General features: G+C 51.2%; 1 protein-coding gene across 1 annotated transcript; it reads left to right on the top strand.

The window, feature by feature from the left end:
• The first annotated feature begins 28 nt into the window (after positions 1-28).
• Positions 29-25270, top strand: Col9a3 (collagen type IX alpha 3 chain). The gene is made up of 32 exons (XM_035446352.1): positions 29-2844; positions 3383-3451; positions 4499-4534; positions 5072-5143; positions 5901-5954; positions 6998-7033; positions 7273-7296; positions 7530-7583; positions 7933-7986; positions 8295-8336; positions 9368-9424; positions 9816-9869; positions 10539-10592; positions 10868-10921; positions 11131-11184; positions 11646-11699; positions 12364-12417; positions 13083-13136; positions 13241-13294; positions 13794-13838; positions 13941-13994; positions 14278-14331; positions 14885-14938; positions 15060-15131; positions 16826-16861; positions 17696-17740; positions 19271-19303; positions 19488-19634; positions 19811-19865; positions 20391-20573; positions 23192-23269; positions 24764-25270. The coding sequence occupies exons 1-32, from the start codon at positions 2779-2781 to the stop codon at positions 24952-24954; spliced, it is 2043 nt and encodes a 680-aa protein (XP_035302243.1). The 5' UTR covers positions 29-2778; the 3' UTR covers positions 24955-25270.
• The last annotated feature ends 786 nt before the right edge of the window (positions 25271-26056 follow it).

Here is a 26056-nt window from a genome sequence, read left to right as displayed (position 1 = left end):
ACACCTTGGTGCTTTGCCCATGCAGAGCCTGGCAGACACTGGTTGCACAGGCACTCTGCAGACCTGTCCTAAAATATACGGCCTTCCTGAATACAAGGTTTGATTATCAGAACCTTAGCTGCTGCTACTTTGTCACCTGTTCAAGAACAGGGAACAAGAACTTGGGAACCGGTACATCATCCCCTTGGATGGGCGGGGGGCAGTACTGGGTTTACATGTCCAGACCAGTCCTTTCCATCTTTCCCCTCTCTACTGATAGGCCTCCCTGAGGTGATACCTTCCAAGGCCCCAGGTGGCCTGTCAGACTGGCATTCCACTGGAGCTTCTCAATGCTATGGCTTTTCCCTTCTAAGTCCCCAGTGCCAATCTGTCATGGAAGGAGTTCTGTGGAGACACAACTTGGTGCAGATGAGGTGTGGACCACCAAGCACAGCCTTGGTATCCTGAGAGAGAGCATTACAGCTCCCCTGAGCTGAACTGTCAGTACCGGCTCTCTTCTTTTTTCTTTTCTTTTTTCTTTTTTTTTTTTTTTTTTTTTCCTCGAGACAGGGTTTCTCTGTGGCTTTCGAGGCTGTCCTGGAACCAGCTCTTGTAGACCAGGCTGGTCTCGAACTCACAGAGATCCACCTGCCTCTGCCTCCCGAGTGCTGGGATTAAAGGCATGCGCCACCACGGCCCGGCCAGTACCGTCTCTTGACAAGGTCACAACTATGCTGTGGAAGTCACCCTTTCAAGGTTAGCTTGGGGCTGTGGGCCCCTGCAACCTTAGCTGTGATTTGGCTCATTGGTAAAACTTCCATCATTAAATGGAAATAGATGTTCTGAGATGGATGGAAGGCATCTATCTAGTGGTTAACTTCAGCTGGGGTCACGCTTGGAGAGCCAAGGCAGCTTCAACTAGATGGCTGGGACTCAAGGTGATGGGGACCATCAGCACTTGACAGTGAGGAGAGGCCCTAGGAATGGCTGGCCATTCTGACTCACTTGGCCCCTGACTTTTAGGGAGAATGGTATAAAACAGGTAAATACAGCTTCAGTTCTGCACAGTTCAAAGGCAAGTACTGGGAGGCCTGGACCTAGGATGTGAGGCTGGCCTTACCTCAGAGGTCTACGGATACCGGGGGTGTGAGGGAGTTGAAAACAAAACCTGCTTCAAGTGCCAAAAATGCTCCCCAGACCCAATCTAAAGGCCAGCTGTGCCTCATCCGAGTGGCATCTAGTATTTGCTCTATATGCCACATGCTAGATACTGAGGTGGCAGGAAGGGCTGAGCTGTGTTGCCCAGAGGAACCTGAGTCAGGTAGGAGGTTCTTTACAGAGGCCATGACACCCTGGTCTCGGAAGAGTCTCCTGTCCCAGACCACGTGAGATGGGATGTTTAGAGCCCCCCTCCCCACACACACACTGCACCTTCTGCTGCCTGAGTTGGTCTTCTCCCTTGTCAGAATACCTTTTTCTGAAGAGGTGTTTGGTACATCTCAGACTGCTTGAGGTCAAGGCTTCCTGAGCTCACCCTTGCTTCACTCTCACGTACATTCACAAACACTTGAGCAGGCAGTGGGGTGCTTGACAGAATCTCCTGTTACCGCATTTGGCAGGAGAAAGCCACAGCTTCTCATTGGAGTCTCTGTGTCTCTCTCTCTCCTCTCCTCTCTCCCCCCTCTGTCTCTTTGTCTCCTCCCCCCATCTCTCTCACCCTTATCCACTCTATTCTTGTTCATTTCTGTCACACAATCCCTGCCTGCAGATAGAGCTTCTGCCGTGTCCTATAAACCCAGGGCCGTGTTACTCTGGACATTCAGATTCCCAGAAAGGACAGGTAATCTGGGACCCCACAGCTTTAGCAAGCCCCATAGGTGCTTTAAATATCTGAAAGATTAAGGGAAGGGGCTTGAGAATTAGTTCAGCAGTTAAGGGCACTTGTTACATCTGCAGAAGACCTAGGTTCCCTTCCCAGCACCCGCATGGAGGCTCACAACCATCCCTATCTTCTGACCTCTGGACATCAGGCATGCACAGTACACAATACGCACATACAGACATTCAGGCAAAAGACTCGTGTACATAATTTAGTGAAATAATTGGAAGGGGGAGGGACTACCACTGTGGAGACCTGCTTCCAGGTATGTCCTAACACTGAGTCCTTCTCTTGAGCAGCCTCCATCTTCTGGCTGCTGCTTTCCTCTTCCGGTTCACCATCTTGCTCCCCCCTGGGGAACAGGGTGCACCATAGGTCTGAGGCTTTCCAGTGGTGGCTGAAATGAACCAGACCACCCCTACCCCGGCTAGAGCCTGAGTCCAAGCTTGAGAGAGAGGTCTGACTGGGATGGCTAGCCTGAAGTGCTGTACTGTCACTATGCAGGATCCTTGTCATGGTAGGCATCCTGAAGGGAGATTTACCGACCGTGATCCTCTTGGGATTTGGGCAGCTTGGGTGTGCCCTTCGCAGTTCTTAAAAGATGGGGTTCTTCCTGGCCACGATCTGGCAGAGGAGTGAGAAAAAAAAAAAAAAAAAAAAGAGTCTTTCTTGTGCGCTGAAAGGTGCGTGTGTGTAACGCTCTGTCCTGGATAATTTTAACTCAGAGGAGGGCCGGAAAATGTTGCTGCGTTTTTTTCTTTCCAGCCCACGCGGCGCCCCGGCGGCCCAGGTGGGCCCAGCTGAATGGGGGGCTTGTGCGCGGGCGGGGCGGGGCCGGGGGGGCGCAGGGCCTCGCGCCGCCCCCAGCCCCTCTCCCCACCCCGCTGCCCGGCGCCAGCCGCTCAGAACGCCAGCCAGCCATGACCGGAGCTCCTGTCCTAGCCCTGCTGCTGCTGGGGCAGCTTCTGACGGCCACCTACGCGCAGGTGAGCGCGAGCCCTCGGGTGCCGACCGGGTCGGGGACAGGGCTGGACGTCGAACCTCACAGCCCGAGACAGCTCGAGCCTCATGGGTCGAGCCCTGAGCCCCGCCGCCGAGGACCCTCGAGGACGTCTATGGCAGCCTCCTCGCCGCCTTGCTCCGGCGGGCAAACTCTCGTGATGCAGCCGAGCCCCATGGACACCAGGACAAATCGACCATGATCCTGGGCTCCCACTTGTCTTCGCCCAACCCGGTCAGGCCGCTGAAGGCGCTGCCACCACGCTCAGAACGCACAATGTTGTCTTTGTTCCTGGAGACTCCCTGCGGGGCCGCGGCACAGCCACTCCTGGAGCAAGTGGGGATAACCGTGTCTCCGCACCCGGCTCCAGCCCTGGAGACTTTGGGGTTTTCTAGCGGGCAGGAAAGGGGGGAGGAGTCACGGGCCTCTGTCACAGGCCCCAGAATTACTTGGGCTGGGGAAGATGGGACACGGGGCTGATATGGTGGTAAAGAGGGCTACCTAATAACTTATCTTAATTTCAGAAAGTGGGACCTCGAGGCCCCCCTGGTCCCCAAGGGCCTCCTGGGAAGCCCGGCAAGGATGGCATCGATGTGAGTTGGGAGAGGAATGGGGAAGGTGCCCTGAGACTCCTAGCCTTGTGACCACACATGCAAGCCCCTCTTCTGAGAGCTTGGGTGATACAGGGTACCCCCAGTAGGGCTGAAAAGGCCCCATTCCTCTTTGGGGTAGATTCTGGGGTATAGATAACAGGTGGTCCTTGGCTAAACTAGTGGGCCCTGAAAGATGCATGTACTCCTGTAGTCCAGGGAGTACTCTGGGGACCTGGGGATCGTGTTGGGGCTGAGAATTGAGTCAGTCTTAAATGGGGATGGGGACCAGCTTCAGAGATAGCGTCTCAATAAGTTATGGCCCAAACAATTTGGGAAGGCGACTGCAATCTTGTAGCTCTGCCCCACCCCCTCCCATCATCTGGAGTAGAAAGCTTCCCACAGGCTCTTCTCTAGGAAGGGCAGCCTCCAGTCGTTTATGTTATTCCCCTAGGGATGCACGCCATAGAAGGATATAGGAAACGTCACCAAGAGTTCCCTGAATCTGTCCCAGTACCTAGCTCAGCTGGAATAGCCACAGGCTCCCTCACACCCTTCCTGGTCTACTTTGTTGGACTAGGTTGCCCAGGACCTTACCCTCTCAACCCTCTCTGCTATAGCTGAGCATCTGGGCTTTAAGGTCCCTCCTTAAAACAGTCTTAAAGTCTCAGCTGAAAGATTCAGCCACCGTAGCGGTGTCCATGGAGGATGCAGCTGCTGGGACATCTTTCTGGAAAATGGGGGAGGAACTGCCATCTCCCAGACAGATGGAGTCAAGATGCTCAGCTAGCCACAGCCACTTGCTATTTCCTGGAAGCTACTATGTCCCTGCGTTCTCAAGTGATCCCCAAATGCTGTGTGGCTGAGCCTGTTTCTAGCTCACCCCATCCCTGCAGAGGAGAGGCCCCAGATATCTTAAGAGAGAGGGTCTGGGGACCCCCATAATGTCTCCATGGGCCAGGCTTCCAGAACTGGATTGGAGAATGACCCAGCTCTAGGGTGGGTTTCCTATTCTCAGGGGTTACATGTGGTCATTTTTTGTTTTTGTAGGGAGAAGCTGGCCCTCCAGGTCTGCCTGGCCCTCCAGTAAGTATCCCTGGTTAGAAATGGGAGGCTTTTCTAGTTTGCAAGGGAGAGGTGAACATGGAAAACAAAAGATCATTGATGCCCTGGCCTCACTGCTGTGGGCCTGTGTTGCCCCAGGAGAGGCCTGAGGGCAGAGCCTGGAAGTGGGTGGGAGGGGAGCATATGCTGGGTTTGTCTGGAAGCTTTCTTTGTGTCACTTTTCAGATAAACTAGAGAAGAGAGATAGTGCAGCCCTATAGGTCTCTCCCCACTGTGCCTGTGCAGGCTCTCTCACCTTTGTTGAAGATCTTGAGCCTACAGGCATTCCTATACAGTGACCTGCTGGTCTTTGGCTGGGGAGGCTGGATCCGTTTGGTGAACATCCAGTAGATACAATGGGAGTGAGACAGTCTTCCAGGGCCGAGCAGAGTAGCAGGGGAAGGAGCCCATCACCACAGCTGGGTGGTAGCCCTCTCGGAGTGGACTTGACTTCCTTGATGGAGACTAGAGCTTACAGCCAGATACTTCTTGTATAACTCTGTCCTTTCCTTCTACCAGGGACCCAAAGGGGCCTCGGGGAAGCCAGGGAAGCCAGGAGAGGCAGGACTGCCAGGACTGCCCGGTGTGGATGTGAGTGTACCCCCGCTACTGCATCCCTACCTCACCTCACCCCTGTCCCAGCCCAGCCAAGGGTCAGGCTTTCACTGCTATTCTGCAGCTGGGCTTACTCAGGCAGGAAACCTTGTCCTGACAGAAGTTGCAGTAGTTCCCAGTGGGGGTCCCTGGCCGTCATCCCAGACACTGCCAGCTCCTGGCTGGGACAGAACCAGCTTCCAGTAGTTGGAAGCTGCTTCAGCGCTTACTGATCTGAGAACAAGTGCCCATTGTCAGGCTTCCTGCACCATGCTGGCCACACGAGTGTTCCTGCAAGCTCCCTGATGCCTTGATGGATAGTGGTGTACTCAAGGTCCTGGCTGTGGGACTAGCCAGGCAGGATCTGAGGATTGGGCTGCTGGACCTATTTGTTTTGTCATCTTCTGGTTTGGTAGCAGATTTTCCACGTGCTGGCTCCACCCCCTCCTAGAGCTCTGGGTACCCCATTCAAAGTGATCCCTGCCTCTGGATTCATAGCTAATAAAGTGTGTGTGAGCCAGGAAGTGGTGGTGCACGCCTTTAGTCCCAGCACTCAGGAGGCAGAGGCAAGTGGATCTCTTAGAGTTCAAGGTCAACCTGGTCTACAGAGCGAGTTCCAGGACAGTCAGGGCTACACAGAAACACTGACTTGAAAAAACAAACAAAAAAGTGTCAGTGGCTCATCCTTCCTGGGACATGGCATGTGCTTCTCATTTGGTGGTTTCTTGAGCCCGTACTCTACCTACTTCTCCAGGGTCTGACCGGGAGGGATGGACCCTCAGGACCCAAAGGTGCCCCTGGAGAACGGGTAAGTGTTTCAGTTCCAGTGGCCAAAGTCTAGCGGTACGGTTCCCAGGTGGCCCGCCATACCATCAGGATGAAAGTTCTGTGGATGATGTCCCCGACTACACTGACTGGGCCCTATCTCATTACTCCACTTTAGGGAATGATGCTGAGTAGACACCCCTAGGCCCCTCTTTCCAGCAATCCCACAGCACCTGGTCACAGACATCTTGGCATTCAGACCATGGCAGGGAGAGCTGATGTGGTGATGGGGGTACAGGATGAGCCCCGGATGTCCCTCCTCTCAGTGTCCCTGGACACCAGGGCCCTGGGTGAATCAGTACAGGAGGAGCCACGCCCCTGTGCATCCCGAGTTGGACCATCTTCACTGAATCCCCCATTTACCAGCAAATTGGCCCTCTTTCCCACTGGTTTGGAGAACAGATCTGTCTACAGGTTCTTCACCTCAGGAGAAGGGGTCATGAGCGCAAAGCACCTCAGAGAGCAAGAGAGGACACAAGGCTAGCATGGGGTACTCAGATATGTGGGCACCTAAATGAAAGAAAGTCGCTGGTGGCCACCTGGGCTGGCCCTGCTCAGCCTGCGTGGGTTGGTCCCAGGCTGTCTGGGGGACACTTTGACTACAGTGTAAGGACCAGAGTGTACCCACTTCTTGACAAACCAGTCATTTTAGACCCTGTCTGCCAAGCTGGTAGTTCCTTCACATAAACCCAGGCCTGACGTTTCAGCAATGAGCTAATGTTGGCACAGCTTCCCAGAAGACAGTCTTGGGTCCCCTAACTGTGGCTCACACCTACCTTTGTGTCCTGCCCTCCCATTGGTTCTGCCTACCCACTAGCAACTTTCTTGGCCATGTTTTTCCTCCATACTCACTCAGGTTTCTAGGACAGCAGAACCTTGCATGGCCTCAGTTTTCTATAGCGGTTTTCATCCCTGCTCCCCAACTCGACAGAATTATGACTTAGGCTCCAAAGGGAAAAAAAATAGGTTTGCAAACAAAGGTCAGAGTTTCTTCCTTGTGTGCTCTGACCCCTTATTCCTCTTCAGGGAAGTCTAGGACCCCCAGGACCACCAGGACTTGGGGTAAGTACCAACCTCTCCTCCCTATGAGGTTTTGAAAGCCAGTGTAACTAGTCATTGTGGGATGACATCCTTGGGGTCCCTTGCTGTGGCCCACAGGCCTAGAGCCTTATCTAGGCTATAACCTCTACAATAGTGGGTACGGTTCTCCTAAATCAGGTACCTCACTCTTCCTGGACCCCAAAATTGCCTTGGGGGTGGCAGGGCCAACCTATGCTCTGACATTATTCTTGGCTTTGCAGGGCAAAGGCCTGCCTGGACCTCCTGTGAGTATTCATCATCCCCTGGGCCCCTCCCAAGAATGTAGGTTCCCAGAGCAGCCCTCACTGAATCCCACCTTGTGTGGGATACCCCAGACCGTGGCATAGTGGTCTTTTTAGGGAATGACCTGACTTCTTCACACTTGGAGTCCTGGCCTTCCAAAGGACAGATGACCCTGGTGGGAGTCCCTCACTCAGGGTCACAGGCTGCCCATTTCCCTCTTCTTTACCTCCTCCAGGGAGAGGCAGGAGTGAGTGGACTCCCAGGTGGGATTGGTCTGCGAGGCCCCCCGGTGAGTAACTGCTCCTTGTGTGGCCACTGCATGAATACATGTAGCCTTAGTACCCACACCTAACCAGAAGTTCCGTGATCCTTCTCCTCCTTACTTTCACCCCATTTCCTCTGTCTTCCCTGTACACTCTCTCCTCTCTTTTCCCTTCCCCCCCTGCCCCATACTTGGTGGGCACTGACAGAAGCCCAGGCAGAGAGGCACATGACCCAGGGTGGCAGACAGATAGGTGCCAACAACACAGGCTTCATCCAGGGAGGATACAGGGAGCTGTAGTATCCTCTTGTTTGGGTGAAACTGGTGCCCTCAGTGGGTGGGGCAGGCTCTGTTCTGAGTCATGACTCCTCTGTAGGGACCCTCTGGACTCCCAGGCCTGCCTGGTCCCCCAGGACCTCCTGGACCTCCTGTAAGTATTGAGGAGGGGTCTCTGTCAGGCAGTCTAGACTAGCTAGTCTGGACCCCACCTTAATCCCTACCCGGGCTCTGCCATTCCCCACAAGCAGGTGGGAGACGGGTTGGTACAGCATAAAAGGTCACTTTGCCCCAGGACAGATGGTTTCTGTTGTCATCTACTCTGCAGATGGGTCAGCAGTGCCTGGCACTGACTGCTGGGGAGATAGGGTTGAGGATTTCAAGCCCTCTGTTAGATGAAAACCAAGAACAGAGTAGGTAGGAGGGTGGATGGACACCAACGGCTTCTTTGTTATGTTCAAGGGAAACCCTGGAGTCCTCCCTGAAGGTGCTACTGATCTGCAGGTATGCTTCGTGGTGACTATGGGGGGCTTATGAGCATAGTCACAGACCTACTCAGGTCCTGCTTTGGAGGAGGAGTCTTGCCTGGGGCCACTGCTTGGGGGTGGGGTGGGGTTCCAAGACAGAGTTCCTACCCATAGAGGGACCTGCTTTCCTGGCAGGAAGGCCCCAGAGGGAGTTCCTTGGGGACTGGGCTCTGCAGATGGCTCCAGGCACAAACCTGGCCTCATCTTCTCTGCTCACCATCTACAACTGTGTTGTCCCTTACAAAGCTGCTAGTCACAGGGGAGCGGCACCTAATGAGTGCAGTTCCATCAGGTGGCAACTCTGCTTCCTGAAGAGCCACCTCTCAGCTGTTCTCAGTATTAGGTGGTAAGCAGCCACTGCCCTGGGTGACTGACAGGCCTAGTCTGTCACGGGGCTTTCATCCCCATCTGGACACTGCTTCACCCAACACCGACGGCCACCTTCCCACTGTTCTTCGCCCTTGCTCACATCCCCTAGAAGGAGAAAAGAGGGCTCTCCCAGATGAGGACAGTGTTGAGCCTCTGGGATGGCTGGTGGTGGGTAGAAATCACTGCCGCTGTGTACCCAGGCTTGACCTGGCCAGTTCAGCATGAAGTGAACTGGAAATCTCCATCGGTTTCTTGGTATCTGGCACAGATATGCTGTCAAACCAGAGCATCAGTACTATTGGTTGAGTTCACATAGCATCCCTCCTAAGAGCCTCCAGGTGCCCAGTCACATGAAGGCTCCTTTGTGGAGCCCGCGGCCAGCAGCCAGCATGTAAATAGCTACTTTGAGGTTGAGCCTGTCTGTAGAGAGTGAGGGACGGTGACTGGCTACAGTCCAGCTCTCCACAGTCACTCACCACACCTCATGCCCAGCTCTGAATGGGGCCCTGTTCAGGCTTGTCCACAGTACCCCTCACTGGTGAAATGGTCCTTTTCAGTCCCCCACCCCCTGCTGCTGGTCTCTCTTGGTATCCTGCCCCAATTGTCTTGGAAGGATCTGACCCTTCTGTTTTTCAACAGTGTCCTGCCATCTGCCCTCCAGGCCCCCCTGGACCCCCAGGAATGCCAGGGTTCAAGGTGAGTCAGTAGGTGACAGGCTGAGCACACTTCTCCACTGACAGAGGCCACTGGGTCCCCTCCATGCTATGTAGTTTGGGGTTTCAGAAAGCCTGAGCCTAGACTCAGCTTGTTAAGGGGGGGTGGATATCATTGTTCATCAACTCATTCCATTTTCTCTACCCATCTTCTCACACTAGAAGTGGGTGTGACTAGGCTCAGCCTGGCCTAAGAGGTCACAGGAGGCAGAGGCTAACCATAACCCTCCTCCTCTTGGGGGTTCTTGGGAAGCACAGTCACAAACCCCTTCAGGTCTCAATCTCCCTGTCCAGTTGCACCTTGGATGCTGAATTCATGCCTGATTGGGGGCATCCAATGGTCTAGGGACTGTGACTTCTATGTTTGCTTTCAGGGACCTACTGGCTACAAAGGGGAACAAGGAGAAGTTGGCAAAGATGGTGAGAAGGTAAGATGCTGTCCACATAGGTTTTACTGAGCTAGAAGTGGCAGCCACAAGGCAGAGGGGAGTTGGTGGCTGGCAGTCCTGAAAGTCATAGGGAAAGGAGCTGGAACCTCTGGGTGGGTATCTGCTGCTGGTATTTCCTCAGTGGGCCTGGCTAGTCAGAACTGGGAGGCCTGGAACAGACTATGTTCGTGTAAACAAATTTTAGCTGACCTCACATGGAAGCTCTTGGCATGCTGAAAGTCTCTGAGGACACTTGGGCCTAAAGTGTTCATAGAAGCCTCTGTCACTCTGACACAGTGGCCACTGTCCTAGAAGGCCACTGCCTACCCTTGCTACATGCTGGGAAGAGGTGCAGGATACCCTTATGATGAGTACAGACTTCCAGATGTACAGTGAGCACTCCCCCCCGCTTGACCAGGAAGGAGGTGCCTAAGAAGGCCTGGGGCCCCCGCTTGAGCAGGGACCTCTGGTCCTTCCCAGGGTATCGAGGCCACCATCATTTGTGTGTTGAGTGAGGTGTATCCCCCACCTCACTCAACCTCCGTGGCTCAGCTGTGAAGGAGGAGTGGTGCCCCTCATGACTCAGGCTCACGGAAGGGGACCAGTGGGAAATGAAAGATGTGAGGAGAACTAGAGTGAACTAGCTGACTACTGCTTTCTCTGTTGTAGGGTAATCCTGGACCTCCTGGGCCTCCTGGCATCCCAGGCACCGTGGGACTACAGGTGAGGATAGGGAGGGATCAGGTGGTGAGGTGGAAAACCCTTTGATGGTCACCAAGGGAAGTTAGTTTAGACTTCAGGGACAAGTAACCAGCTCCTGAGAGAGGATCGTACCCAGGGTGACACTAAGGCTGGAGTTGCTCCCTCCAGGAGCTTTAGTTGAAGTCAAGCTCTTCTGGAATGATGCCAAGGCCTCAGGGGACTCAGAGGCAAGGCCTATGGTGACTGTTCAGGTAGATGTGCCGTCTGGCCCCTGTGGCACAGTTCTGTTCTCTCAGGGCCCACGAGGATTACAAGGACTTCCAGGACCACTTGGGCCCCCTGGGGACCGGGTAAGTGCTTCTGGCTCCATGGGGAGTGAAGGAGGGGGGGCTGTGGGTCAGCTGAAGTCAGTCCTAGAATTGTCCCTACCCAGAGTCTTCTCAGGCTCAAGATGAAAGTGCCTTAGCAGCCGGAATCTCAGGGTTCTTGCTGGCTGGCGACTTGGGGCTGGGCTGGAGCCTCCTCTAGGAGGACAGCAAATGCCATCTCTCCTCTACAGGGTCCCATTGGGTTTCGGGGCCCCCCTGGGGTCCCAGGAGCACCTGGGAAAGTGGTATGTATCTCTCTGGGCTGGGGTGGGATGGGGAGGTGGACCACACACCAGCCCAGACCTTTGACCCTCAACCCCACCATCCTGCTGCCAATTCACACAAATGCTCCCTCTGTCCCACTTGGATTTCCCCCAGCCCTGTCTGTCCATAGATAGAAACATGAGGCAGTCAGATGTACCATGGGGTGGTGTATCTATCTGTGAGGTCCGGAGCATATGGGAAGTCCCACAGGGTGTGTGGCATGCCTCGGTGACAGCACAGCTGGGGTGCATGGGATATCTGACCTTCATGGGAGATCTGCCTCCATTGCTGTCCGGATATGAGCTGGGGGAGGAGGGGTGTCACTGACTAGGTCTAGAGGGCTAAACCAGGCAAAACCTGGAAGGGACCACAGTCGGAATACACAGCTTTCCTGCCTTCTCTCTGTTGCTAACCCTGTCCCTACCCCCTTGTTATTTTTTAGGGTGACAGAGGTGAAAGGGGTCCAGAAGGGTTCCGAGGCCCTAAGGGTGACCTGGTAAGTAAGAAGGAGCTTGGTTCTCTGGATCCATCTGTGAAAGAGCCTGACTTAATTCCTGACTAGAGTTGGGGGTGGAGAACACTTGGAGGACCTCTGCCAGGGGCATGAGGGCTCTTCTTGCTATACCCTATTCTGGAAGGGTCCCAGCCCTCTCCCTGCCTAGCAGCCAGCAGTTAGAAGCTCAGGGCAGAGGCTGGGGCCTGGGCCACTGAACTAAGATCTGGCTCCAGCCCAGCCCTAGGAGATAGATAGGTAGCTTCCTCCCTCCACTTTGCTAATCTCAGACTGCAGCTGCAGATGGAGATTCTGTAGTGCGGTGTGTGGACAGGAGCTTAGTAGGCACCCAGGCTTCTCCTGAACAGAAGTGGCTATCCACAAACATTTGCCTCTGGTAGCCACCAAACCTTTTCTTCCCTACCCAAGACCAGTGGCTGAGCAGTGCTACAGTGTCCGTAAATCCTAAGGGTTCCACATGCCTGGAGAAGCCCTGGTAACGGAGCCTATCTGCAGTGATTGGGATGAGCCATGACACCGTCTCCAGTTGAAGCACAGTATACCTGATGTCCCAGAAGCTGGGCCTGTGTGGCTGAGCCTGTAGAGGCAGGATGGGATGTTCCTCGGGGACCCAACTTCAGCTGTTTCTGTTCCATGTTTCCTTTAGGGCAGGCCTGGTCCCAAAGGAATCCCTGGAGTGGCCGGACCAGGTGGAGAACCAGTGAGTATCTCAGGTATTGGTGGCATTGAGCCTGGTGTCATGGTCACAAAACTGCCCCAACATTGCTATTCCTCTTGGCTGAGCTCTTACCATTCGTCATCATTCCCCTCAGGTTCTTTCCACAGAACCTTCCACACACAGGGCCCTGCTTCACAAGTGTATGACCTATGAAGGGCCAGGGACCCTATTCAAAAGTGCCAGTGCTATATGTAGTCTAACCTGCGACTACCTCCTTGCCGTTTAAACCACTGTGCTTCAGCAATTCCCAGAAACCCACAGCAGAATCTAGCAGTCCCCAACAGCCCCAGCACCCGCCAACTGCTCTAGCAGCCCCAGAAATCCATAGCCTCCCTTGAATACCCCAACATTTCCAGCAGCCCCCACCAGCTCACAGAAACCTACAGCAGCACCTAGCAGCTCCCAGCAGCCTGAAAGGAAGGGTGGTAGAATAGGGCCAGCAAACACAGATGGGTATGTTGGGCTCCATGGGCACTCTGTCTACCCACTCCCTTGCAAGGCCTCTGAGGGTAGCATACAGCCACCTAGCCAGGAAAACACAGCCAGTCTCAGGGACTCAAGAGACATTTTTAGTTTAGGAAGGGTTTCTTCGTGGAACAAGGTAATCCTGTCTGTCTGAAGGGCCTAACACTGTCACTTGTCCTTAGGGCATGCCAGGCAAGGATGGCCAGGATGGCGTGCCAGGGCTTGATGGCGAGAAGGTTGGTGCCTGGCAGAACACTTGCTGGGAGGAGATGGGAGAGGAGTTCAGCTCCTCCAGGCCTCGCCATCATTTTTCCTCATACCCTAACCACTGTCCTTGCAGGGAGAGGCTGGTCGCAATGGTGCCCCAGGAGAGAAGGGCCCCAATGGGCTGCCGGTGAGTGCCCACAGCAGTAGCTTAGTTCCTCTGGGATTAGCTCCTGCAGATGTCCTAGGAATAACTCTGTTAGGATCTGGCACAGCCCTGGTAGGTGATGACAGGGACCTACTTTAACATTCTGTACTCTAGTGTGGGGGACAAAATGAACCTGTATTTGTTCTGGATACTGTGGGGTCCCCCTTGTGTGTCCTGACTGGGAGTACTGTCAAGGCTCTGTATCAGGCTGAGGAAGCTGTGAGAGTCCCATCGTGGGTCAGCTTTACCCTTGGGGGTGCTTTGTCTGGCCTATGCACACTGCCCATGTGCACAGAGCAACTGCACTGTGAACATTTTCTGGGTGCATGCCCTCTGTGGGCTCAGCAGCCTTGGTTCTGATCCTGGCTTCCAGCCCTGACCCTCTGATCACTAGCGTTATTCCTAATCTAAACTCCAGTCTTGACCTAGACTGTTATCTTGACTTCAACCCTGTACCTGACCCTGATCCCTGTCCTGGCAGGGGCTCCCTGGGCGAGCCGGGTCCAAAGGCGAGAAGGGAGAACCGGTGAGTGGCTTTTTCCCCCAAGAGGGAGTCACAGAAGGCAAAGCTCCAGTGATGGTGATGGAAGGAGGGGACATAACATTCTCTGTCTCCTCACGTCTACAGGGTAGAGCTGGGGAGTTGGGTGAGGCTGGCCCTTCTGGAGAGCCAGGTATCCCTGTAAGTATCAGTAACCCTTCCCTATGTGTACACAAGAACTCTACCCCTCCAGTGTGTATACATGGAAACCTGCCCTCTCTACATGTGTGCAGGGGTACCTTGCTTCTTTCCCCATGTGTCCACAGGGACCTGCCCTTCCCCTATGTGTATATGGAGATTCTGCCTTGTCTGTGCATGCTGGGTTTCTGCGCCTCCCCCTTCCATGTGTACGAGTGTACTCTGGCCCTTTCTCCTCACATATGTCGTATGTCATATCCTGCCCTTACCTTTTCTTTCCTTGCAGGGAGATGTTGGTGTTCCAGGGGAGCGTGGTGAGGCTGGTCACAGGGGCTCAGTGGTGAGTGGGAGGACATCGCTCCCTTGGAACGGGCACAGAGACATAGTTTATGAGCAAGAAGGGGTAGCACTTTGGGTTTATCAAGGGCCAAATCTGTTAAACCTGGGAATGGCAAGAAATGGGGGAATCTCACCTTCTTTATCCCTCACACTCTGGAATAATGGTGCCATGCTGGGCTACCTTAACCTCAAATTCTTCATGTCACTGTGCTGCTGAGACCCTGGCAAGTTTAGGTGGAAATTCCCAAGCCTTGTACTATATAACCTGTGGATTCAACCCTTCTCTAGCACCTTGTGGAAGGCACTGGGCATTGGTACCTGACACTGAGCCAGCCTGACAATTTTGGTAGAGCCTGAGATCTGCTCCCCATACTTAATTGCCCCAGAAGGTGTCTGTGCTTGTATCTCCAAAACTAGTAATTTAGTGGCATGGCTTAAGACTCATTCACTGTCCACCCAACATCCCAGGGAGGCATAGCTGGGTTTTCTGGGCCACAAAGGCTGTTAGGGCCTCCATGGACTTCACAGTATCCATTTATATCTTGCTCTTTTAGGGGGCCCTTGGCCCACAAGGTCCTCCTGGGGCCCCTGGTGTCCGTGGCTTCCAGGTGGGTAAAGTTGGAGTAATGGTTTAAGCCAGGGCAATGTGCCCTGGTTGGCTGGGCAGAGGAGGTTGGCCCGGTCTTACTAGCTGGGTACTGACTAGCTGGGATGTTATCCAATCCACAGGGCCGTAAGGGCAACGTGGGAGACCCTGGCCTTCCAGGCCCCCAAGGCCTAAGGGGTGATGTGGGTGACCGGGTAAGTGTCTTTCTCTTGTGCCTCCCTGCTCTAACCAGTCTACATAGACCCAAGGCAGCAGTCTGTTCCTTTCCACATGGGTGGTAAGGACACTCTGTTCCTTTCTACATGGATGCTAGGGACTCTGTGAACAGACGCCCTTGGTCCTTTTATCGTTCATTCTTTTGGTGATCTTCTTGGACAAGAGGGGATCTAGAATAGTCACTGCTCTGTGGCAAGCTCCACATGCAGGACTAAAAGAACCAGTAATTGAGCCGGGCGTTGGTGGCACATGCCTTTAATCCCAGCACTCGGGAGGCAGAGGCAGGAGGATCTCTGTGAGTTCGAGACTATCCTGGTCTACAAGAGCTAGTTCCAGGACAGCATCTAAAAGCTACAGAGAAACCCTATCTCGAAAAAAACAAAAAACAAAAAACAAAACAAAACAAAAAAGAACCAGTAATTGGGGCATGGGTAGAGGCAGTGACTTAAGGCTCTAGGCTCTGGGCTACTGTTGGGTATGAGCTGAGACCTAAATGACCCTAGTGTTTCAAACATGTAACTTTCTAAGACTCTTTGCTGCTGGTCCTATGGCAGCCAGTGATATTGGTGTTCTACAGGGCCAGGGCCCAGGGAGTTGTGGTTTACTCAGGTTCTCACTCCTGGGTGGAGGTTAGGGGTCTTGACAGGAGCCTAGACCATACACCAGGTCATTAGGGGCTATGTGATTGCTTTCTTGGTTCCCCACTGGGCAGAAACAAGCACTCTAAAGATGTGTACATTCAGGCATTGGAGGCTCCAGGGCATCTTTACAGACACAGAGAGCCACAGAAACTACATACCACTACACAGGGACAAAGGTGCTTTATTAACCTCCAGGCAGGAAATTCCAGGGGTTAGGAAACTAGCCAACAACTCCAAGGACCCTAAGCTAATGGAGGGAAAAGCTTGTTGGTGGCAGCGCTGGTGCCTGACCCAGTCCCAGGGGGCTGGAGGTGCATTTTTCTGGCTTTCTTGTCCTTGAATAGCTCTTGCCTTCACTTTCACATTTGAATTCTCTTTTTAAAAAAGATTGATTTTTATTTTATGAGTATGTGTTTGCCCACGTGTATGCATGTGTATTGTGTGTATGCAGGAGCGTGGGTGTCTGATTCCCTGGAACTAGAGTCACAGACAGCTGTGAGCTGCCTGATGTGGTTCTGAGCCATCGTTCCAGCCTTCACCTTTACATGTTGAGGAAGCCTCATGCTTTTTGCTCTCTAAGCACATATTCCACCACTCAAGCAAAAAGCTCTGTGTGTGTGTGTGTGAGAGAGAGAGAGAGAGAGAGAGAGAGAGAGAGAGAGAGAAAGAGAGAGAGAGAGAGAGAGAGAGAGAGAGAGAGAGAGAGAGAGAGACGGATAGACGGAGATAGACACAGAATACCTTCACAAGTCATAGACATTAATAATTCGTTCTCCACTGGGCGTGACAGGCAGCTGCTGTCCTGGGAAATTTGACCCTTGAAGAACCTGTGAGGCATGGAGGGCTGTGTGCTGCTGTTATCTATAAACTTGGGTTTGGCAGCTGGGGCTGGGGTCTGGTTCTGAGCCCCCTGCCATAGGAGAAATTGTTATGCCTACTCTAAGTGGGATTCCTGCCTCTGCTATGCAGGGCAGTGACACTCTGTGGGGATCACCAGGATTTCTCTAATCTAGAACCTTCTCTCTGCCCAGGGTCCAGGAGGTGCCACAGGCCCTAAAGGAGACCAGGTGAGCATAAGTTCCATGCATGTCATCTCAGCTCTAAGCCATCTGGCTGTGGGTTTACTTTGAAAGCTCTTGAGAGGCTCTTCAATTCTTTCTCTCTGTCTCGTATTGCTTCTGATTTCCTCCATCCCTGCTTAGCGCAGCCCTGGACATCAGAGGGGACAAAGTCAGCTGCTTTACTGGGTACAAGTAGTCTAGATGATCACTATGTGGTCCTAGGTGGGTGGGGGGGGGTACTTCTGATTAGGGAAACTGGCTTTGTAAAAGGAGTGAAGAGAGCCAGACATTGGTGGCGCACGCCTTTAATTCCAGCACTCAGGAGGCAGAGGCAGGTGTATCTCTGTGGGTTCGAGGTTAGTCTGGTCTACAGAGTGAGTTCCAGGACAGGCTGCAAAGCTATACAGAGAAACCCTGTCTCAGAAAAAAAAAAATGAGTGAAGAGAAGTGAAGTGTGGGCTCTAAGACGTGTATTGCAAAGCAGGTTTGAGCTGTGGGGCTTTCTGAAGCCCATTCCTCCCTGAAACAGCTCAGAGAGGATGCACTGTGATGGCTGTGGCAGCCCATCCTCCCAGCAGCTGCTTCCTCTTCTCTGGGTGATCCAGGGCTTCTCCGTATAACATTGTGGAAGTGCTACATAGCAGGAAAGCCTCACTGTGCAAATAAGTGGCTTCAGCTTTGTGAGTCTCTTGGGCTGTGGCTTTTTTGTTCTCATGTTACTTTGGAAGCTCCTTCAAGTACAGGATCCTGGCCTAGACTCTGGCCTAGGATCAGTAACAAAATAGACAAGTGGCTTCAGGTGGGGAGGAGCCAATGGTAACTTTAGTGTGTCATCCTCAGGGCATTGCAGGTTCTGATGGTCTTCCAGGGGACAAGGGAGAGCTGGTGAGTATGCGTGAACCCCTTACTGCCAACTGAGAGTCACCTGGTCAGTTTGGTGGGGACTGTCCTGTGGATCAGGTATCTGAAGATGGCACCCACAAGTGCCCAGGCCTTGCCACCCATTAGAGTGTAGGTGGTGGGAGAGTGGGGTCCAGAAGACACAGGCAGGGTGGTTCCCTGATAAGGTTAGGACTCTCAGAGGGCTTCATTACATTTTGCTCAGGAAAGTCACCCTTGCTTGAATCAGCCACTGCTGAGGTCAAAGTGGAGAAAAATGCCACTTTCAGAGCTGGAACTTGGGTTTATTATAAAGTAGAAGCTTTGGGGGCTGGAGAGATGGCTCAGGTTAAGCCTGCTCTTCCAGAGGTTCTGAGTTCAATTCCCAGCAACCACATGGTGGTTCACAACCATCTGTAATGAGATCTGATGCCCTCTTCTGGCCTGCAGGCATACATTCAGGCAGAACACTGTATACATAGTGTATCTTTAAAAAAAATTAAGTAGAAGCTTTGACTAAGCCACTCACAGCTCTCCTGGAGGCACCAGGAATAGAACCACCTTGGAACTCAAATGGAAAGGCCTTTGTGGCTTCAAGGTGGCTAGGGCTTTCAATTCTACAGTGATGTCTTTCCTTTTTGTCCAAGTGACACAGAGAAAGTCTAGCTTCAGGGATCCTGCCTTCAGGTAGCAACCCTTGGCCACTGTGAACCTATTAATGCCTTTCACAAATAATCCCAGTTGATTGTACTTTATTTTGGAAAATTCTTGACAGGGCTTTAGAATCAGCCCCACCTGATCATTCTTAAACTGATGGAGTGTTACACAGTGGTTGTGTGGGACAGAGCCCCTGCCAGCCAGAAACCTCTGTATGGTGCCACTTACCATAATGGTGAGCCAGGTGGGGACCTTCACCCTCTGTCCTTTCCTGCTTTATCTGTGGACAGTCAGCTCACAATTGTGAGCAAAGCCAATAGATGGGCCCAATCAGTCTACTTGCATTTGGGACCAACCATTTCTGAGGCCCCAGCTAGGGAAAGGCACAGCGTTCTAGAAAGGAGATGTTCAGTTCAGCATTTGTAATACTGGAGTGAAGAGACTGGGAGGAACCAGGCCAGACGGGTGTAAGAGCAGACACCACACAGCCACTAAAATCAGGGGACAGAGGCTTTATTATTATTATTATTTATTATGTATACAGTTATCTGCATGCATGCTTGCACACCAGAAGAGGGCAGCAGATCTCATTATAGTTGGTTGTGAGCCACCATGTGGTTGCTGGGAATTGAACTCAGGACCTCTGGAAGAGCAGTCAGTGCTCTTAACCTCTGAGCCATCTCTCCAGCCCCCGGGACAGAGGTTTTAAAACAGCATCTGTAGGTGAAGAAGAAGAACCTTGCCAGTGTGTTCATGTGTGAGGGCTTTCAGTGTTAGCTTGAGAGCTGTCCTCCCATGGCCGTGTGCGAGGTCAGCTTTTACAGCCACTGCCACCGCCCCATACATAGTTAAAGAATATACTTCACTTCATTTTCACAGGGTCCCAATGGCCCCGTTGGACAAAAAGGAGAGGTAAGTACCTAGCAGATACTTTGACAACAAATCCAAGGAGCCCACAGGCTCCCATCTACCTCTGGGTGGGTAGTTGCCCTGTAAGGTACTGCCTAGATCTGAGGACTGGTGGCCACTCACTCCTGAGGTTCAGGACTTCCCAAGGAGCGCTCACTCTGACCCCCTTCCTCTTGTTTTTCTGCAGTCTGGAAGCCGAGGGGAACTGGGCCCCAAAGGTATCCAGGGCCCCAATGGTACCAGCGGCGTCCAGGGTGTACCTGGTCCCCCAGGGCCACTGGGCCTCCAAGGCCTGCAGGGTGTTCCAGGCATCACAGGGAAGCCTGGAATTCCGGTTTGTTCCTTTCTCTTGTGTTGGGGTAGTTGGACTTGTGCTGGGTTTAGAACATGATTTTTTGTGGGGTTTAGAACATGATTTTTTGTGAACTATCGGTTTGGGGAGTGATGTGCTGGGTATGTCAGGGCTGCTGGTGTACTGGCCCACCTGCTGATGAACCTGGTGAATTTCAGGGCAAGGAAGCCAGTGAACAGCGCATCAGGGAGCTTTGTGGGGGGATGATCAGTGGTGAGTCTCCTGTGCACTCCTTCACCCTTCACTGTCCTCCCCACCCTGCCTGTCCTATGACCTCAAGGAGGGCTTAACACAATGCAGGGCACTCAGAGAAGCCCCAACTAGCTATTGAGGGCAATGTTACAAGGAAGAAGTTGGGTGGTGGTGAACTGGGGAGGCAGAGGCAGGCAGATCTCTGAGTTCAAGAACAGTGTGGTCTAAGAGAGTTCCAGGACAGCCAGGGGAACACAGGAAAAACCCTGTCTCAGAAAACAAGGAAGAAACAAACCACTATGCCCTTTGGCCAGGAGGGACAGCTCCTTTCCTGAGTGGCTTTGAACTTCTCATTCCAGCATGTGAGGTGTTCGTGGGGGTGGGGGGGGCTTTTGTTTCCCGTGGTATACCCTAGAGCAGTTAATAACCATTTTTGGTCAGTAAGTGCATTCCCTTATGAAAGATAGCTGGATGTGTTATACTTTGCATGAAGATACTTTGGTAATCCTCTCTGAAGTGTGTACTTGGAACCCTGTTTTCCAAAAGAGCAAATCGCACAGTTGGCTGCACACCTGAGGAAGCCCTTAGCACCAGGCTCCATCGGCAGGCCTGGTCCAGCTGGACCCCCAGGACCCCCAGGACCCCCAGGATCCATTGGTCACCCTGGTGCTCGGGGTCCCCCTGGATATCGTGGTCCCACTGGGGAACTGGGAGATCCTGGACCTAGAGGTAAGTAGTTGATCCAAGCAAGACATGGTCATGCCACTATGATGGCACTGTCTCAGCCACCAGTCCCACCCTCCAATGCTGAGAGGTCTTACTCCCGAGATCCATGGATGAGAGGACTTAAGGGACATTCAGGTCCACTGTCACCCGAATGAGACTGTCATTTCTGCCCTCAATTGGCTTCATGGTCATGAGACCTGAGAACAACACACATTTATGTGGGCTTAGTGTAGGTCAACCAGTTCTACTGTCTACATGGCTCACCTAGAAATGCTGTAAGGATGCAGTCAACAATCTGGGCCTTTGTGCTTTTGAGGCCACCACAGGTAATTTCTTGCCATTCTGTGGGAAGCACAGTAATCTGAAATGTGGTATTTTTCTCAAATACCACCAGGACAAAATTTGTTGGGGATGTGAGCAATAAATAATAGGAACCAATTTCACCCAAGAGCTCAGACTTTAATGAAGACTGGTAGTACATGACAATGTCAGTTGCAATAAAAACAACTCATTCAAACTGTATTTAAGATTATATGAATCAGGGAGCCTTTGAAAGGAAGAGACAGGTCAGACCTCAATACCTGTCTTCTGATGTCATAGTAACTAGTGCATAGTGTGGACAGCTTGCTTGAAGAAAACTAGGGCACCAGAGACAAACTGGGGGTTGTAATGACACATTGAGCTGATGGACATCAGCCTTTCCCCAAAACCTTGAGAATTTGTGTATTTTAAAATGTAGACCTCTCAAGCCTCATGTCATTGGTGACAAATTTGAAACTTCTGATTCCACCTGGTTCTGATTGATTGGTCAATAGCTTCCTGCTTCCCAAAGGTAGCTTGAGAAAATAATCTGGGCTGGGCATTGGTGGGACACACCTTTGATCCCAGCACTTGAGAGGCAGAGACAGGTGGATCTCTGTGAGTTCAAAGCCAGCCTGGTCTACAGAGCGAGTGCCAGAACAACCTCCAAAGCAATACAGAGAAACTGTCTCAAAAAAACAAAAACAAAACAAAACAAAAAAAATAATAATAATCTGTGTGGGAAGTGATTTCTGAGTCCCTCATCATCTCCAAGGTTACACTTAAAACTTTGGTAGGTGGATGGACTGGGTATAATTTGAATATCATTTTTACCTGTTTTTAAAATCCTCGGAGATTGAGGAATTTCAGCACCAGAGAGCAAACACGGAGAATTCTTCTTGTTTCAGTGCAGTGTCTGTCCCAAAATCAACTTTCAGATGACTGTTTTCTTGGTCATTCCTCCAGAATGTGGCCTTCTCAGGCAGTCTGTGCCATCTGGTATCATGTGAGTGACTGCCATCTTTAAAAACATACAGGATTTCCTCCAAACATGTATCTGATTTCCTTCTAGACTGAAGATAAAATTTAGAGCATTATGTACCTGTATAGATGCTCTGAGAAAAAAACAGCTGGACACTAAAGGTGGTGACAGAGACACAGAGATCTCGGGAAGCCTGCTGGGATGGCCACACAAACCTGTTTTCTATTTGAAAGTGAACATGCCACACTGTCCACTCTGTGTGAGACAGTGGGCACCGATGAGTGTGCATCAGGATGCCATGAACCTGCTGTAGAGAGGACTCAGCATTGTTTTCCCTGTTCTCCCCTCCCTGAAAATACAATGCTGAATCCTCTATTGAGGCTCACCACATGGAACCAGTGTCCAAAGGCATTAAACCCCAGACACTGGGGCAGCCTCTCCAGGTCACTGGCAACTGCAGACCCAGCAGCACTCCTAACAACAAGCATCAATAGCCTTAGACTTGCACCATAATCACACCTGTTCATATGTCTGGTATCCTAGAACTCAAGCCAGAAAACCAGTGCTACTGTATCTGTGTCATTGGAGGTTGTTTGCTTTTTACTTTTGTTGTTCTTGTGCATGCTGGGTAAGTGATCTACCATGGAGCTATAGCCCCAACCCTGTGTGACCATGACCAGACCGAAACAGCTGAAAGATTTGAAGAACACTTTGGGGATATTTTAAAAACACTCTAATGCCACATGTGATCCCAGCACTTAAAAGACTGAGGCAGGAGGATCACTGTGAGTTGGAAGTCAGCATGGGCTGCATAGTGAGCTCCAGGCCTGGACCATAGATTAAAACCTTGTCTCAATAAAACTAGAATAAGCAAGGTGTTGGTGCGCACGCCTTTAATACCAGCACTTGGGAGGCAGAGGCAGGCAGATATCTGTAAGTTTGAGGCCAGCCTGGTCTCCAGAGCGAGTGCCAGGATAGGCTCCAAAGCTACATTGAGAAACCCTGTCTTGAAAAACCAAAAATAGATAAATAATAAAACTAGAAAACAAAATATCCTTTGATAAGCTGTGAATGGAAACACATATTGAAAACGTTAACACCAAACAACACAATTGTTTCACAAGCATAAACATTTCAAACAAAACTAGGACTCCACCAGTGATTTTGGAGGTAAGGGTGGTGTCAGCTGATGTGTTGGGGATGTTAGGTGTGTACCTTGGTGAACAGCCTCACTTCAGGAAACACTTAAAAGCAGCAAGCTCTGTGGAAACAAGATGGGAAAGGCCATCACTGTGGATGGGCAGCTGTTCTAATATGTCTGTGTCTTTCCTCACTGCAGGAAGCCAGGGTGACAGAGGAGACAAGGGTGCAACAGGAGCAGGACTGGATGGGCCTGCTGGGGACCAGGGGCCCCAAGGTAGGCCACTGCCATCAAACAGTTCTTCTAGGGGAAGGCTGGAAGTGTTTTTCACTTGGCAAACATTTTCACTGGTTAGGAACTGCTTTTATAATCTCTTTAGTATATAGAAACAATGAATAATCAGTTAACAGCCAGGGATCAATACTTTTTCTATTTCTAACTTTAGCTAAATAGGTTTGGTTAACTTCTTACTAAATATAATTTCTATTCCAGAAAATTAATCTCTCTTAATTGACAACATAGACATTGATTTTTTTTCTTTTTACTTAGTAGTGAGCATGTGCCTGTGTGCACCTGTGTGCACATACATGGCATGCATGCACATGTACCACAACACATATGTGGAGGTCAGAGAACAACTATGTGGAGTCAGTTCTCCTCTCCTTGTACATGAGTTCTGGACCTTAAATTCAAGTTACCAGGCTTATAGGCAAATACTTCTGCCTGTTGAGTCATCCTGATTGTCACACTCAGTGTCTTAATGAAACAGTGCAATGCTGGGGGCTAGGTGAGGACTAGGTGTGCTGGCGTACATTGGTAATCCCAGCATCTAGGAGGCTGGTAGGAGGAGGAAGTCATGCCATCTGCAGGCCCCTGAGGAATTTTATCTGCAGCTGTGTTTCCTAAGGAGTGTTCCTCTCTAGGTTCCTCTAGCCAGATCTGTGCTTGGGTGACCCTCCCTGCCTCCTCTGTGAGACATAACCCCTCTCCTTTGTAAGGTGCCCCTACCTCATAAGGCTCATTACCCTCCTCCATGAGGTGTAGCCCCTCTCTCTGAGGTACAACCTCCCTTCTCTTCAAGGCACCCCTGCCCAGTTTATTTGCTGTCCTGACTATCCTGTTGGCAACCCCAGGCTACAGTTCCACCTACATGGCCTTAAGTATTACCTCTAAGTTTCCACTCCCAGCTGTGCCCTCACATTTGGGTAATATCATTGTTGGTAAATGGCTATGGCCTACCACCCCTAGCTAAAGTTTCCCAACTTTCTCCAGGCTGCCTGCCAACTCCAAATATGTTTTTGTTGTTTTTAAGATTTTATGTATTTTATGTACAGAGGTATTTTTTTTTTCTCATGTACATCTTCACACCAGAAAAGGGCATCACATTTCATGAGACTACAGTTATAGACAGTTGTGAGCCACCATGTGAATGCTAGAAATTGAACTCAGGACCTCAGAAAAGAAGCCAGTGATTTTAACTGCTGAGCCATCTCTCTAGCCCCCTCCAAATACACTCTTGATGTAACACCCCACAAGCCCTTCTGAGACCAGAGAGCACTGTCTTCAGGACACGATACTATCTGTGGCTAGCCTTGCCTCAGCTGTACCTGCCCACCTCCTGCCCAGCCACTTGTCTTTGCCTCTGTTCTTCGGGACTCTGTGCCCCAGTGCCCCATCTCAGAATTAAACCAGTAGAGGGAGAATTTCCAGGTAGATTGTGAGTGGCTGTGGAGTTCCCATGGCCTCTAACTGCACTTTCCTGGTTTCTAGGGCCTCAAGGTGTGCCTGGAATCAGCAAAGATGGTCAAGATGGTGCTCATGGTGAGCCTGGCCTTCCTGGTGATCCTGGCCTTCCTGGAGCTGTTGGCGCTCAGGGAACCCCGGGGATTTGTGACACTTCAGCCTGCCAAGGAGCTGTGTTGGGGGGGGGTGGGGAAAAGTCAGGTTCTCGGAGCTCATAAACAGCAACTTTGGGAAATGACAACGCACTCCAGGAGGAAGCAGGGATCCTTCCTGGCCTGCTGTCTGGGCCCCCAAGAGCATCTACTGGCACCACTGTCACTGTCCCACCTGCAGGATTAATGGCAGCCCATTCATCTGTGACAGCATACCTCAGGCACAGGCCCTAGGGATGGAGACTTTAGGGATGTTGAATCTCAAGTTTGTTTTTTGTTTTTTGTACAATTCCATGAGATAAATACACTCAGAGACTTGTTTACATAACACTTACACAAAGCCTATAATAGACTACCAATAAAGCAATCTGCTAAAACTTCACATTAGCACTGGCTACAGTGTGATGAGGTGAGGCACTCAATGTGTTTCACCTGCTTTCTATTGCAAACTTAACATCTCTGGCTCCCAGTATTTATTGAAGGAACTACACTGCACCATCTGTACAATAAATAAAGCTACTCACTGGAAACCTGTGTTCCAAACATACAGTTTATTACACATAAAGCAATGACTCACAATGTGGAAATGTGGGCATTGAAGCAATCTACCGAGAAAATGTTTATGGGCAAAAGGAGTTTTAAAAGAAGTCTCTGGAAAATTCTTAGCAAAAAGTTTTAAAATGGCACTGCATTTTCCAATACAGAGTACCATGAGACTGGAAATAGGGCAGGGGGTGATAAAACAAATGAAATAAAGTTTCCAAACCTCTTCTAGTTAAGAACAATTTACCTTCTTCCAATTGCTAAAGGGGCATATTTAAAATGTAAACAAAATAAGTAAACGGCAATGTTTTCTTTAGTCTTGAGACTCAAGAAATTACCAAGGATGTTAATTTTTTTAAGTTATCATGTTAAGAACACATGATGGTGTCGGACAGGTAATTGAAAAATTACTAATTATCAAGATGTCTTCATCCTCAAATGGTCATCCGGACATTAGTGGGTAAGTATTTTGTTTAGATAAAAACTTTCACAAAATGTGCTCTCAAAATCCTTACTGGAGTCCCACCAACTGGAGCCACATCCCTCTCGAGGACTCAGAGCTGAGCTCTGGGATGGCGGGCATGTGCATGATGCCGTGAGATCAGCAGTTCTCTCCCAGGTCCTG

This window comes from Cricetulus griseus, chromosome 6 (genome assembly GCF_003668045.3).
Source record: "Cricetulus griseus strain 17A/GY chromosome 6, alternate assembly CriGri-PICRH-1.0, whole genome shotgun sequence".
Lineage (NCBI taxonomy): Eukaryota > Metazoa > Chordata > Mammalia > Rodentia > Cricetidae > Cricetulus > Cricetulus griseus.
This window is presented reverse-complemented; position numbering and strand designations above follow the sequence as displayed.

Excerpts from the sequence above, each read along its gene's own strand:
- Col9a3 (XM_035446352.1), top strand. The coding sequence starts at position 2,779 with ATGACCGGAGCTCCTGTCCTAGCCCTGCTGCTGCTGGGGCAGCTTCTG. Across the intron at positions 7,584-7,932 it reads TTGGTCTGCGAGGCCCCCCG|GGACCCTCTGGACTCCCAGG; the intron begins GTGAGTAACTGC and ends ACTCCTCTGTAG. Across the intron at positions 13,995-14,277 it reads CTGGAGAGCCAGGTATCCCT|GGAGATGTTGGTGTTCCAGG; the intron begins GTAAGTATCAGT and ends CTTTCCTTGCAG.